Source organism: Podarcis tiliguerta, assembly GCF_965153285.1.
Source record: "Podarcis tiliguerta genome assembly, chromosome: 9".
Classification (NCBI taxonomy): Eukaryota; Metazoa; Chordata; class Lepidosauria; order Squamata; family Lacertidae; genus Podarcis; species Podarcis tiliguerta.
Window position 1 is genome coordinate 35,351,081 of NC_139542.1, and position 15,691 is coordinate 35,366,771.

The 15,691-nt window shown below is 43.5% G+C and overlaps 1 protein-coding gene across 6 annotated transcripts in view; it reads right to left on the minus strand.

Moving 5' to 3' along the window:
* Positions 1 to 15,691, minus strand: part of INPP4B (inositol polyphosphate-4-phosphatase type II B) — a gene marked incomplete at its 5' end in the record, with an annotated part of 264,537 nt that overhangs the window by 195,811 nt on the left and 53,035 nt on the right. For 3 of the 6 annotated variants that reach the window (XM_083457110.1, XM_083457113.1, XM_083457111.1), the window contains one exon: positions 7,153 to 7,217. In XM_083457110.1, coding sequence (XP_083313236.1) covers positions 7,153 to 7,170 — 18 coding nt within the window. Of the gene's footprint in view, positions 1 to 7,152; positions 7,218 to 10,870; positions 11,091 to 15,691 lie in introns of those variants that run through there. The other 3 variants (XM_083457114.1, XM_083457109.1, XM_083457108.1) reach the window with 2 other exon arrangements.

Below are 15,691 nucleotides of genomic sequence, written 5' to 3' on the forward strand. Positions count from 1 at the left end.
GAGGTCAAATGGACACTCTAGCATGAAATTGCTAAAGTGGATATATCAGCAAGTTCAATTCTGTCCATTTAGGCCTTAATCAAGATCCCGTTAGTGCTCTCTCACTATTAAATTGACCTTTAAAAGCTAAAAAAAACCCTCTTATATCTGAACCAAAGTTTAATATGACCACTGTTTGTCTGGGTTCACTCATACTGACAAATTGGTTGCTTTAAAATGGAAAAGAAAGCTTGTGATCTGCAGGCTGCCATGTACAAGACAAAGAAAGGGAGGCAGGATTTCATGAGCCCAATGATCATTCACATAAGCATCTGCACATAGACATTAACACAAAACAAGTTTAGCTAGACAAACCATGATTTCACATTACATCTACGCAGCCAGAGTCATCTTTAAGCATGGGAAATCAAAGAACACAAGCTATTAAAAAACCCACCATAGGGAGTTTTTTTGTCTATAAAATTTCATAGTCTACATTTTTCACTGGCATGCTTTGAAACCCTGCATAACCTTTTCACAGCTTTATAGGTGATTACTATGCATGCCACATCACAACACTTAAAACAAGCCATTATTCTCACATTTTTTCCCCTAACACATAAACTGCAATTATTGATTTATGAATCAATCAACAATTTTACTTTGATGCTTTTCTGTCAACTGGTAATAATACATTAAAACCTGTGATATAAGCTGTGAGAATGTAGTTTACATAAAGCTTTTACAAACATTGCAAGGAAGCTTAAAATTACTGGCAATGTGGATATTTCAATTTGCTCATTCATCATGCCTACCAGCACTCCTGTGCCTAGGAATGCAACTGGTTTATGGAAACGCAATTCATTACGGAGCAAGTCACACAGCAGTACATTCCTCACTTTTTATTTAAATACACTTGATCATTAAGCATATGACTACATTCACCTTCATGCTTGCACAGCTAAGAGCCTTACATTACTTTCAGTCAGACCCCTCAATTCCAGATGGATTAAAAGGTTACCATAAAAATTCACAGCAGCCTTAATATGTCACACAAAACCTGCTTTCAGAGAGAACCATTTTTAATGGTAGTTAGGTTAAAGCAAATGTTTGGCAGCTTCACAATTGTACAAGGAACCCAACCTGAATACCAACCGAAGCAGTATTTAAAATGATCTAAACTTAAACTAAGAAATATGGCTATCTATATTACCTAATATATTGTGGAATTTGCGGGATTTAACAAGTTAATTTATATAAAGCATACAAATTAACTTTGACCAGGCTTGAAATGTACTTTTCAAAATCCTACACAAAGAATCTGAAGTTTCTAAGCAATATAAATGTACCGTTCATGCACAGGGGCAAATTGAGCTAATAGATGGGAACAGTCCTTACTACTGCATCATTAAGCTGCAAGCTAAGAAGGATATACTACAAATGATAGTAATGATTATTCTAAGGAAATTACTACAGCCTACTGATCACAAATCCACTTTTAAATAAAAACATTAAAGTAGGTTTTAAAACATGTACTTCTACATTCATATTTATTCAGGACCCCATGGAACAATTATTGCACAGAAAAACCATAATTAGGTTTCATACTCCTTTTGTACCTAAAACAGTTTGCATAAAGCAAATATATAAGCATTTAGAAGTTTGAGAAGCTAGAAAGGTCACATGGAAAGGTTCTCAATAAGATCAAATTTCTAATACTGAATAGTTTACCGAGAGAGAACTTACGAGTCTGCTAGATAGGCAAAAACATTTTTTCTAGAAACTTAATAATGGTAATTTTGATACCATGAAAGCAACCAACAGCAGACGTTTCTCCATATGAAGAGGTGTGACCTAGATATCTGTGAAATGTCTTAATAGCTGTATGATTATATAAGCATTACAAATCCTTCATATGCTATGTAGGAATTGGGAGAAAGGAAAAAGAGAAATCAGCCATATATCTGCATTATCTGAGGTTCCATGACTTGACACATTCACCAGCCGATCCAGAGCTGCCAGCCAATATGTTCACATAATGTGGTTAGCTATACTTAGTGGTCACAGTAAATGTCCTACATCAAGCGTTCATTTGAATACGTGGAAAAAACATTAAGATGGAAGCATCTCCTGACCTAAATGTAGTTCCATACCTTCATTGCATTACTGAAATTTAATCTAACCAGGTTGGCAGGGAATATAGTTACATGCCCTGAATCAAAATAGTTGCTCCACCAGTCACTTAACCATATTTCATGCTTTTCTCAAATATGGCCCTCTGCAATAAATAATTTTCGGCCAATATGAAGCAGATAACTGGAAGTGTGTGTACTGAACATGCTTAGGAGAATGAGTGCAATCACGGTGAGAAACCCCAACCCTCAAACCACTGAGAATCTAAACTTATGATATGGTCTATCTCTGTAGATCATGGCATAAGTTAGAAGACTAACATGGCTAAATATGACAAGGGATACCCCACCGTGAACCTTCTGGTGGCCTTGTTATAAGTCTGATTTCAGTCTAGTCTCTTGAAAGACATCCAGGCATATCCTGAGTTCCTCACACCCTGTAAAAATTGACCCACAGAAATTTACCGGTAGTTCCAAGTACAGTGGTACCTCGGGTTAAATACTTCATTTGTTCCGGAGGTCTGTTCTTAACCTGAAACTGTTCTTAACCTGAAGCACCACTTTAGCTAATGGGGCCTCCTGCTGTGCCGCCGGTGCACGATTTCTGTTCTCATCCTGAAGTAAAGTTCTTAACCCTAGGTACTATTTCTGGGTTAGCGGAGTCTGTAACCTGAAGCGTCTGTAACCCAAGGTACCACTGTACAGGATTCTCAACTCCTCATTGGGAGCCATCCAAACCATGGCAGAATAATTTGAAGGCAGAGAACAAACTAAGAGGTGGCCCGGTTCATTTAATGGCTCACTTTCACAACCTTTCATTTTTGCAAACAGGTTGGCCAGTTTTTAGTCATTTTCTCACTAGAATGCGCAAGATGAGAAAAGGGCAGGATGTGTTCATTTCAAGGCCCCTCACTTTCCTACTAGGAGGCATTAGCTAAACATATTAAAAAACCCAGAACCCCAGTAGGCAGTTGGCTCTGCTAGCTTCAACAGAACTTATCCAACCCTCTCAAAGACCAGCATACACATGCTTAAGGCTAGTTATATCATTCCCTTTCCATTTCTGCCTTGCAAAACCATAATTAGGTTTTATACTAATTCTAGGTTTCTGTGACAAAATTGCCAAGCTCACTTTTCTACAGGCTTTAAAAAAAATAGTTAGCTATTTCTGCCACTCTTTAGATCAAGGTGTGTATGTATTGTGTAAGTTGCTGCCTGCTTAAATTGTAATTTTACTGTCTGAAGCAGCATTTATATACATTCCATCACTTCTATTTTTTCTTTATTCCTTTGGTGTGTGGGAACTTCTTGTGGGTAAACACATATTCATAACAAGTGCAAGTCATAACTCCAGCAAAAGATCCTAAACCTCTCGTTGGTATATGGACACACATGAGTGCTTAAACACACATGCTGGTTCATGACCCATACTGTAACACTACACATATCCAGTTTTTGTGTGTGTGCACAACCTGTACATATTTAGATTTGCAATGAACTACCTGCTTTCATTTGTACAAGGGTATGATCTGGTCATACGGTTTCCTGAATATGCGTAGGATGGAGGCAAGGCCACAATGTTCTCACCACAATATTCTTAGTCACTCACTTACATTGTCTGAAAACTTACTATCCCTATGTGAAATACAGTGGTAGCTCGGGTTACATACGCTTCAGGTTACACACTCCGCTAACCCAGAAATAGTGCTTCAGGATAAGAACAGAAATTGGGCTCCAGCGGCGTGACGGCAGCAGGAGGGCCCATTAGCTAAAGTGGTGCTTCAGGTTAAGAACAGTTTCAGGTTAAGAACGGACCTCCAGAACGAGTTAAGTACTTAACCCGAGGTACCACTGTATTAGCATTTTGCCATATGTAGTCCCTCTATGTATATCAGCTATGGTGTCCCAGGAGCTAACACACCAGGCCTTCTGGTTAACTAGTCCTAGACTTTGTAGATGTGTGTTGTGTCATATTAAGCAATATAGGTTCTATTGGATAATTAATGAGATGCGGAGTGGGAGGTGGAGAAGAGAACCATGTGTACTACTTGAGTTCCTTGGAGGACAGGGCAATACCAAGGAGGTAGGTAAATTTAATTCAGACATTATGTCAACTCATGGTTAAGGAAGGTAAGTAATCGGAAAGAAATCCAGAATTTAAAAAAAAACCCACCATTGCCTGAAATGGATTTGCAAGTCATGGTTTGTGCTTACTGTACTTTGGTGTAAAATATGAACTGACAATCCACAGTTAGAGTCATAGTGTGGCATGATGTCTGAACTGAGCCTCCAGAAGACAACTGACCTAGATTATCTCTTTTCATTTTCATTTTTTATATGTATAATTTTCAAAGAAGGAGAAAACCACCTGAAACTAGCCTTTACACTGCTGCAATCATGCTACAAGTTATACAATTTTATTTTCAGTAGAAATTAATCCTTCCAAATAAACATTTACTGAAGCTATTTGTGGCAGGAGATAGCGACAAAGACAGATTCCACCAATGTTTGCTACAGATAAAGTTATCTGAATCTCATATTAGCAGTTCTGGCTTATCTGTCCCCTCCAAAAATTATAATGTCTGAACCAGACAAAAATAACAATTAGCTTCTTACTTTCTATTGCCATGACTCCAAATGTGTCAAGGTTTGTCAATTGTGAAAGATAATGAAAATAGTTAAACCTCTCATTCCTTGTTTCTTTTCCCCAAATCCCAAGATTTAAAACTTGAATTAAAAACGGGTTCTGAAAGCTTCTTTTAACTGAATCAAAAGAAATGCAAATATACACAACTACCGTATTTTTCGCCCTATAGGACGCACTTTTTCCCCTCCAAAAATGAAGGGGAAATCTGTGTGCGTCCTATGGGGCGAATGCAGGCTTTCGCTGAAGCCTGGAGAGCGAGAGGGGTCGGTGCGCACCGACCCCTCTTGCTCTCCAGGCTTCAGGAAGCTATCCGCAAGTCTTGCAAACCCGGGGGAGGTCCCGCGGGCTACCAAGGCTTGCGGGCAGCAGCCTGCAGCCCACATGCTCGGGGGACAGCGGGGAGGCGCAGCACCGCCACCCCGCTGTTCCCCGACCTGATCTGGAGGCTGGGGGGGGGGGCGGAGAAGAAAGCTTGCTTCTCCCCCCTGCCAGCCCCAAAACCTCGGGGGATAGCGGGGAGGCGGAGCACCGCCACCCCGCTATTCCCCCACCTGATCTGGAGGCTGGGGAGGGGGGGAGAGAGAAGCAAGCTTGCTTCTCCCCCCCCCCCCAGCCCCACAACCTCGGGGGATAGCGGGGAGGCGGAGCACCGCCACCCCGCTATTCCCCAACCTGATCTGGAGGCTGGCGGGGGGGGGGAGAAGCAGGCTTGCTTTCCCCCCCTGCCAGCCCCACAACCTCGGGGGATAGCGGGGAGGCGGAGCACCGCCACCCAGCTGTTCCCCGACCTGATCTGGAGGCTGGGGGGGGGGAGAAGCAGGCTTGCTTCTCCCCCCCCCCCAGCCCCACAACCTCGGGGGATAGTGGGGAGGCGGAGCACCGCCACCCCGCTATTCCCCAACCTGATCTGGAGGCTGGCGGGGGAGAGAAGCAGGCTTGCTTCTCCCCCCTGCCAGCCCCACAACCTCGGGGGATAGTGGGGAGGCGGAGCACCGCCACCCCGCTATTCCCCAACCTGATCTGGAGGCTGGGGGGGGGGGGAGAAGCTGGCTTGCTTTCCCCCCCTGCCAGCCCCACAACCTCGGGGGATAGTGGGGAGGCGGAGCACCGCCACCCAGCTGTTCCCCAACCTGATCTGGAGGCTGGGGGGGGGGAGAAGCAGGCTTGCTTTTCCCCCCTGCCAGCCCCAAAACCTCGGGGGATAGCGGGGAGGCGGAGCACCGCCACCCAGCTGTTCCCCAACCTGATCTGGAGGCTGGGGGGGGGGGAGAAGCAGGCTTGCTTTTCCCCCCTGCCAGCCCCAAAACCTCGGGGGATAGCGGGGAGGCGGAGCACCGCAACCCCGCTATTCCCCAACATGATCTGGAGGCTGGGGGGGGGGGAGAAGCAGGCTTGCTTTCCCCCCCTGCCAGCCCCACAACCTCGGGGGATAGCGGGGAGGCGGAGCACCGCCACCCAGCTGTTCCCCGACCTGATCTGGAGGCTGGGGAGGGGGGGAGAAGCAGGCTTGCTTCTCCCCCCTGCCAGCCCCACAACCTCGGGGGATAGCGGGGAGGCGGAGCACCGCCACCCCGCTATTCCCCAACCTGATCTGGAGGCTGGCGGGGGGGGGGGGAGAAGCAGGCTTGCTTTTCCCCCCTGCCAGCCCCACAACCTCGGGGGATAGCGGGGAGGCGGAGCACCGCCACCCAGCTGTTCCCCGACCTGATCTGGAGGCTGGGGGGGGGGAGAAGCAGGCTTGCTTCTCCCCCCCCCCAGCCCCACAACCACGGGGGACAGCGGGGCAATCCGCTGCCCCACGGAGGCTAGAGCGGCTGTCCCTGAAGGCAGAAGAGGGAGACGGAGTGCTCCGTCTCCCTCTTCTAGCTTGGGTATGCTTGCGCAAACCTGGGGGGGAAATAAAAAATTTTTCCTTGATTTCCCCCCAAAAAAACTAGGTGCGTCCTATGGGCCAGTGCGTCCTATAGGGCGAAAAATACGGTACTTTATCCTAGAACGGACACTATTGTAAGAATAATATTCAGCACAAACAGCCCCAGAAAAGCATTGCAGAGCTCCCCAATTCTATCTTTCTGTAACAATAGTAGGAATTAAGATGTGGATTCTGCAGTCAATAAAGGTCTGCTGGAGTATTCTGGATTGACATCTTCTTTTACACATCAAATTAGGACACTGTTTGGCCTCAAGTCATTTCTGATGCAGCCAATCATTCAGTAGCATTGTTGATGCTACTGAGGAATGTCTCACATTTTATAAACAGCCATAAAGGTAAACGGAAGGTAATGTTTAGGCTACTGCCAACAATACTGAATATTTCTATCCATAGAATCATACAAAGGGGTTTTAAAAAAATGAAAAAGCACAAATATGAAGGAAAAGAAAGAAATGAATTACCTTATTCTTATTTTTCATTAGAAAGAGCAGATTTCCTTTCAGACGACACCATCTCTCTTTTGGCTCTGCATGCAAAAGCAGCATAGTATTAATAATAATGACGATGATGAAGATAACAATAAATAATACCCTCCTCTCTTCATATATTTCTTCTTAAAGAAGATGCATTTCTAATGAAGTTTAATGGGGAAGTCATTAATGAAAAATCAGCTTCACTTGGCAGCTGACTTATAACATGCTGCTAAATGTCAGATTAACTTCCCAGAAGCTTTCAGTTATCCTGCAGCTGACAGAATTAGAGACTGCAGCATACACTCGGTGATGATTTCTTTTGCTTTGTTCCATTTTGCAAAAGGGAACACAGACTGGCTCTTTTGCAAGAGACAACCATGCAAACCTTGCTTCAGCAGATGAACCTTACTGGGAAAATTCAATATTTATTCTTTTCACTGGGTTGTTACAGACTTAATTGATTTATTTTACTCTAAACAACACACATTGTACAGGCAATATTTGGATTATTTTTGTCATTTCTATAAACATCAACACAGTGGTATAAGCACAGGATGGGATGCTCTGTATGACAAGGTGGGCTAGAGTTAAGCTTAACACACTGTGTTAAAAACCAGTGCCAGCCAGAAGCTTTTTAAAGCTGCCCCCCCCCCATAAGATGGTGTTCAATATAAAAAGGTAAAGGGGCCCCTCACAATTAAATCCAGTCGCGAATGACTCTGGGGTTGCGGCGCTCATTGGCTTTATAGGCCGAGGAAGCCAGTATTTGTCCGCTTCTGCAGACAGTTTTTCCAGGTCATGTGGCTGGCATGACTAAGCCGCTTTTTGGTGAAACCAGAGCAGTGCACGGAAATGCCGTTTACCTTCCCGCTGGAGCAGTACCTATTTATCTACTTGCACTGAGTGCTTTCGAACTGCTAGGTTGGCAGGAGCTGGGACCAAACAATGGGAGCTCACCTCATCACAGGGATTCAAACCACCGACCTTTCAATCGGCAAGCCCAAGATGCACAGTGGTTTAACCCACAGTGCCACCAGTGTCCCTGTTCAATATAACTAATACCTATTACAACAACAGAGACTTTTGTCACTTTAAAAGACCAACAAATCAACTAAGTGTAGTGTAGTCCACAAAAACATATGCCATGATAGAGCTGCTGGTCTTTAAGGCACCAAAATACCTTATCCAAGTTGACAGGTGTATATAAACATAGTTGTGTTGGAAGAGGGGTTGTAATCAGGCGGGTTACAAGGAAATGAAATGCCGAAGGTACAGACTTGGATATGTTAGAACTCAAATGCATCTGAAACCGTTACTGTAACCATTGACAAAGCAAGGTTGAAAACACAAACATCCTGGTATTGAAAAGCTAATTAATGTCCCTAGTGAGTTTTTAAAAAAACATTAACTTGATTCAGGTCACAGGAGATAGAAATGAACTTGATGGGTGGGGTAATAGAAAAATCCAGCTATCTTCAGAAAACTGATCTCCTACATCAGTTATTGCAAAATAAATAAAATTTCCATATGCTTCAACTGCCTGTTTATCATGAACAGTCCCTATGTTGTAAGCTCTGCTCCATATTTTTGACTTTTGGGAATCCCTTGCTCAAATATGTTAACAGGCAATACTGTACTACCACTGCCATCCTCCATGGGGTTAAAGCTTCCTCCACATGATCTCTAGAAGTTAAAACTCTGAGTCTACAATCCCATATTTATTTACCTGGCAGTACAGTAAGTCCTACTGAACTCAGTGGGGTTTCATTCTGATTCAACATGTTTAGGACTGCACTGTGAATGGAGATTGGCTGTGTCTCATCTCTAGCACACAGTCTAGAGTGAAATAGTCGGTTAGACTACATTTTGTACTGCTGATAATGTATTATGCTTTTGCTAGTAGATGTTTTACAGAAAAACAACCATTCTCTTAGCTTGTAAATCACAGGGGTAGGTACAGAGTTCAATGCATAAGGAATGCAGCGGACAATTTACACCAGTATGCAATGGGGAGCAGGGTGAGGCTTGCAAAATTCTCTTTGGCATGAAATTAGGAGAGTTGCACAGAATGTATTTTTGTCAGTGAAATGTAGGCTGGTATGAATTTCTAGCACTGCCAGCAGCAAAAATATGGGGTTCTATCCATTACTGCCTATGCAGAATTCTGCTCACACAATGGAACTTTCCATTCCTCTCCTCCCCCTGCACGCCCCCAACATTTGCTCCAGAGGGTGCTCCAACTCTCTGCAGCAGATTTTGAAGTGGGAGGCTGCAGGACTCAAGAGAGAAACGAGTTCTGTTGTGCAAGTAGAAATCTGTAACAAAAGTGGAACAACAGCATTAGGTACAACCCATGCGAAATGATATTTTGTATAATGCATTCTTTCTAATTTTGTCTTGGTTGTTTGAAGTGTATGGGGGTGACTTTATTCTGTTGTTATCTGCTATTTTTTTGTTGATAGTATGTTGCATATGTGAAGTGGATTCTTGATTTATTTATTTATTACTTGTTCTTGGTTATGTTTTGAATTGTAGATTTTTTCTCAGTCTTCTTCGGTCCAGACTATGTCTGTTTATTGTCCAAATCGAATTATTTTATCAAACAGATATTTCCGGCTTGTGAGAGTGACTTTGGAGAGTGCCAGCCGTGCTGTGCTCTAGGACCCAACGTCCTACCAGCTGACAAATCTTGATGCCAGCTGACAAATCTCGGATGATCTGCGGGTCTATGAGACAGTCCTCCCCCACCCTGGGGATTTGCCAGGGTGAATTACCCCCATATCAACCCTGAATTACTGGCACGGCTGAGGTCCGATCGTGTGGGAGTCAGCCATTTCTCACCGCCGGAAACAGGAAGCAGTATGTTTTGAATTGTGATAGGATGACAATGTGCCATTTAATGTATTTGTTGACATTTCTGCGGGTAGCGAACCACCACATGGAAATGAATGTGGAACAGAGCTAAACAAATTTAAAATGAAGCAAAAATGAAAAAACAGATCTGAACATTTCAAGCCCAAATATAGTGATGGTTCCAAAGACAATGACAAGATGGAGTAGTTAAGGACAACTTTGTACTCTTACTTGCAATTAAAATAAAAACAAAGAGGAAGGTGTGCAAAATAGGCAAATACATGCAAATTAGTTCAATTTAAGAGGCCACAGAACTCAACTTTTCTTGGCCCAGAATTAGGTTAGTTCCATTAAGTGTTTTGACCATCTTGTTGTAGTTGTTAGCATCAAACCAAATGTACTGAGGGAAGAACAAGGGCTGGATGTGAAAATGTGTAGGCCTTCCCATTCATTTAAGCAGCCCCTTGCACTGCCTGTGCTCCTAAACATGCATAGCACCCAGAAACTAAGCAGAGGCCTGTTTCTCCCCAGCATGCAGAAAGCGTGCAACTTGATAAATAGTTTGATATAACACACAAGAAGAGAACTTCTCTCATTCCCCTATGTAAATTAATCCAGTTAGCAACCAGCAGCAGGACTATTACTTTCATCTTTGTTTGCACATACCAGTGAGAGTCTAATCCACCATAGCTATGGCAGAAAAGCAATTACTTAGAAGGTGTTTAGGAGCACTCAGCCATTAGCAATGAAGAAAACGGATTATACCAGCAAATCTGTGAATACTAAAACAGTGAGCAGACAACAGCTGCCAAACATACGTGCACAGACGATTGCCAATGCCAACTATTTTTACCTATACATTTACCATCCCTTATCATTCTGCATATGGTCAGTTTTCCTTCCTTGTCAAAACAAGATGATGGCCTTCTAGCCAGAGAAATCAATTCTTTGACATTGTATTGCATCTGGCTGATCATGAAGAAGATGAAGAGGAAATGGATGATAACAGGGATGCTAATGAACTGGTTGAAAGTGAGCAAGATCTTTTCAGCAGACAAGGCCAACTGCAACATTAAAACAAAAACAGAAAGGTGTAGTACAAAATTGCATTGTGATGTCTTTCCATAGCTTTTCTTAGGGTTGCTAGCTAGTTGTTGTTGTTTTAATGTAACTGCCTAGCTGCCAGGGATTTCATGTATCAAGTCATCAATTAAATCTGCATAAGCTTCCATTTCTGAGTCAAAAGTCCCATTCTTTAAATTTTTGGATGATTGCATATCACAGATGGCACCACTTTAGAAGACACGTTTCCTTATGTACAAAAGAGGAGAAACATATCTTCCAAGGTACTGCCTGTCACCTGCAGCTTTGTAAGTATTCTTATTAGACACAATTAACATTAGAGAGAGAGAGAGAGAGAGTAGCTCAAAACAGCTAGAGGACAGCAGGTTGAGGAAAAGTGGTCACAAATCCACAGATTTCAATTAGTCTACCTTAAACAGAATACAGCTTTACTTCTATAACCACTTATCCGGCAGTAATCCCACTGAACTCCATTGAATGTACTACGTGTGTGTGTGTGTGTGTGTGTGTGTGTGTGTGTGTGTGTGTGTGTGTATGATTGCTTAATCAATTGCTGAATCTTCTAAACAATGAATTAACTAAAAGGTCATAGTTCTAGTTTTTCCTTGAACTGTAGTTCCTGAGTACTGGCAGTTGTGGGGGTGTTGTTTATCCTAGAGTGAACTTCTAATATTGCAACAGTCTAGAAGATGGGTGGCCACCTTGCGTCCCTCCTTTTGCTGCTGGACTATAGCTCCCTTCATCACTGACCATTGTCCATGCTGGCTGGGGCTTATGGGAGATGCAGTCCAACAACATCTGGGGAACACTGGGATTGACATTTACATGGTAGATATCATGTTGCAGAGATCAAGTTTGGCCACTTTTTTTAACAACTGGTGCGCCATCTTTCTAAAAGCTAAATGTCAGAGACCTTCTAATGTTGTACAATTTCTCAATGGAGATGTGGCAATCTAAAATATTATTAGGTCTTTAGAAATAAGACTTATGCTCACCTCCATACAACAAAAATGCTGTCCTGCAACCAGTCTGAATATTTTGTTTAGTAATCCATGCTATGTTACAAAAAAACAACCCCCCCCCCCACCCAATTCTTATTACATGTTTCCATTCACACCAGATGTGCCCCTCGGTTTTCGGACATGGTGCGTTCAATGCTGATTAAACTCACACAACAGTACTGCTGCAATCTAATTCACAGCCCTCAAGCCTGCATTTCTTACAACAACTACACTGGGTAATCAATAATGGAACGCCTGGGGTCACATGCAGTTATAACCTTAAAACATTGCAAGTCAGGGTCCTAAGAGTTACAAACTAGGAGCCCATAGTTTATTTAGAGCATGGTTTCAAAGGAAAGATCTTTGTAGCTCCAAAGTCTAGAAATGATCTTAATCGCTATGGAAAAAATGACACTCTTGGCTCCAGGTACCATATAGTGGCTGGGTGAGAAAGGATATCTGCAGGTTGATGGAGGCAGATCAAGGGGCAATTGGCTAGCGGATGAAGCATGAGACTCTCAGTATCAGGGTAGTGGATTCAAGTCCTGCATTGATTCCTGCATTGTAGGGTGTTGGACTAGATGACCGTTGTGGTCCCTTCCAATTCTACAATTCTATAATTGCAGCTGCCTATATTATTAGCGTGGGACGCGGGTGGCGCTGTGGGTAAAAACCTCAGTGCCTAGGACTTGCTGATCGCAAGGTCGGCGGTTCGAATCCCCGCGGCGGAGTGAGCTCCCGTCATTCGGTCCCAGCTCCTGCCCACCTAGCAGTTCAAAAGCACCCCTAAGTGCAAGTAGATAAATAGGTACAGCTTTATAGCAGGAAGGTAAACGGCGTTTCCGTGTGCGGCGCTGGTGCTGGCTCACCAGATGCCGCTTAGTCACACTGGCCACGTGACTCGGAAGTGTCTCCGGACAGCACTGGCTCCTGGCCTCTTGAGTGAGATGAGCGCGCAACCCTAGAGTCAGACACGACTGGCTCGTTTGGGCAGGGGTAACTTTACCTTTACCTTTTTTATATTATTAGCACATCACTCTTCCCTGATGTAAGCACATTTAGCTTGACACCCTCTCTCCCTCCCTCATCAAACGGTAGGGTAAATCAGTTGCTAAAAGACTGAGTAAGATTTCTTCTCTCAACCTGCACTGCCATGGCAGGGTTCTCACTTACACTACACTTACCTGATCAAGGGGGAACATGACAACTAAGATAAATTCAGTTCAATAATATAATCACACTGGGCACAGACAAAAAATAAGAGCAAAGAAAGAATGGCGAGCCCCAACCTTTTTGAGCCTTGAGGCACATTTTGAAATCTAATAAACTGTTGTGGGCATAAAGGTGAAGGTAAAGGGACCCCTGAACGTTAGGTCCAGTTGCAGACGACTCTGGGGTTGCGGCACTCATCTCCCTTTACTGGCTGAGGGAGCTGGCTTACAGCTTCTGGGTCATGTGGCCAGCATGACTAAGCCACTTCTGGCTAACCAGAGCAGTGCACGGAAACGCCGTTTACCTTCCTGCTGGAGTGGTACCTATTTATCTACTTGCACTTTCATGTGCTTTCAAACTGCTAGGTTGGCAGGAGCTGGGACCGAACAACGGGAACTCACCCTGTCACGGGGATTCAAACCGTCAACCTTCCGATCGGCAAGCCCAAGGCTCAGTGGTTTAACCCACAGCACCACCCACGTCCCCTGTTGTGGGCCTAACTCACCACAAAACACATACAACGGGAACAAAAAAACAGGCAACCGCCACTTCTGCAAAGGCCAACTCCACAAATGACCCCTTGGAAAAGGCAAAAGCCTCACGTTAAACAAAATAAAAATAGGAGGAGCAGGGAACCTTGCTAGGTGCCAATGGGAGTGTCTGTGGGCACTACGCAAACTTCCACTTGAAACCATATAGTTTAGTGAAGGGGGTTTCATCAGACCAGTCTATTCGGGCAGCAGGATCAGAAAAATGGATCAAGAACACCCTTGGAACTTCCCTGACTCATACATCCAGAGTTTGTTGGCTCAGCTTAGATAGGTTGCCTCACATAGGTACACCCTTAGTATACCAGGAGCTGTGCAAAATGAATTATAAGAGGCACTGAGTTGACCACTTCGGATAAATAGAGTTGAAGTTCCCCAGCAATCTGTATTTGTTAATGGGAAAGCTCACTGGCACAGTTGGATCAGGTGAAGTAATGTTTTGCTGCAGATCCAAACAATCCTCTTTATTCACTGATGCATCCACAATAATCACACAGTGGAAGCCAAAAACGGTGTTGCGTAAGTGAGTACTCAAACCAAACTAGAGCAAGCTGTTGAATTTTTTAAAGCTACATCACACTTTATTTGTAAATGTCAGAATCAACAGCTGCCACCACTAATAAAAACAGACAAACATTGCTTTACTGATACAATCCTAGGTCACAGCCACTCATTCTCGCAACATAACTTTATAAAACCACCATTTCCCTATAAAGCAATCACCTTTCTCTCCCCACCGCAAAAAAATAAAAAAATAAAAAATGCATCCCACTAAGGATCCATATTTCTATAAGAGAATTTGAATAAATAATAAACAACATTTTGCTAGTTTAGGATGACTGCCAAGCAGAAGCAGCTTTAAAGTAAAAGCTCAAAGCTATGGCTGCAGGGAGGTCAGCAGTGGCAAAATCAAATGTTCCTGCCTCTTTTCATGGTGATTTGCATAGTACTAAAATAAAGCTTTGAACATATTCTTCCAAACTTTCATTTTTTCCCCCAGGCTAAATACTTGGAATCTCTCTTCAGCACTCACAAAATCAGATCTCAGTGTTTCAGTGCTCTACTTAGCTGGGTTTAATTCAAAGCAGTTAGATTTGGTATTAACATTACTGCAAATGTACTTTCTAGATTGCATAGGTTCTCAGTATCCAGTGGCGTAGCGTGGGTTGTCAGCACCCGGGGCAAGGCAAGTAATTTGCACCCCCTAACCCGTGGATTTGCGCCCCCTTACCCTAACCCCCAGATGTTGCGCCTGGTGCGGCCGCACCCCCCCCCCCCCGCACCCCCCACGCTACGCCACTGTCAGTATCTCATAAGTTTTAACTGTTCTGGTTTTCACTGTCAGTCTGTTATGGTCCTCCTGTTGCATGAAACCGATTAGTCATTCCTTTCTTTAAAAACAAACAAACCATTCCAAGACAATTTTGTAGGTACGACCTCACGTGAACCAGCTATCCTTTCCTGCCCAATCTAACTTTGCTTTCGGATCAGCAAGTCTTTCATTGGAATCAATCCATTCTCTGTGGACACAAGTAAATACCCTATGCTAATGATGGATAATATTCCTTTCAATAAATGGCAGCTGAAAGGTATTGGGCCTAGTCACAACGACACAAAGTAAATAATATGCTTCAATTTATTCCAAATGGAGAGAAACAACACATGACTTATCCTTATGTCCAATTTCTGTTCATACATGCAGCAAACAACTGGTGAAATATAATTACCACCCTAGTAACAAAACACCTACCTAATTCTTGGCCAGTTAAGAGTTCAGACAACACAGTTTGGAATATGCAAGCCAGGTGCTTCAAATCATGCCAGGTGCCC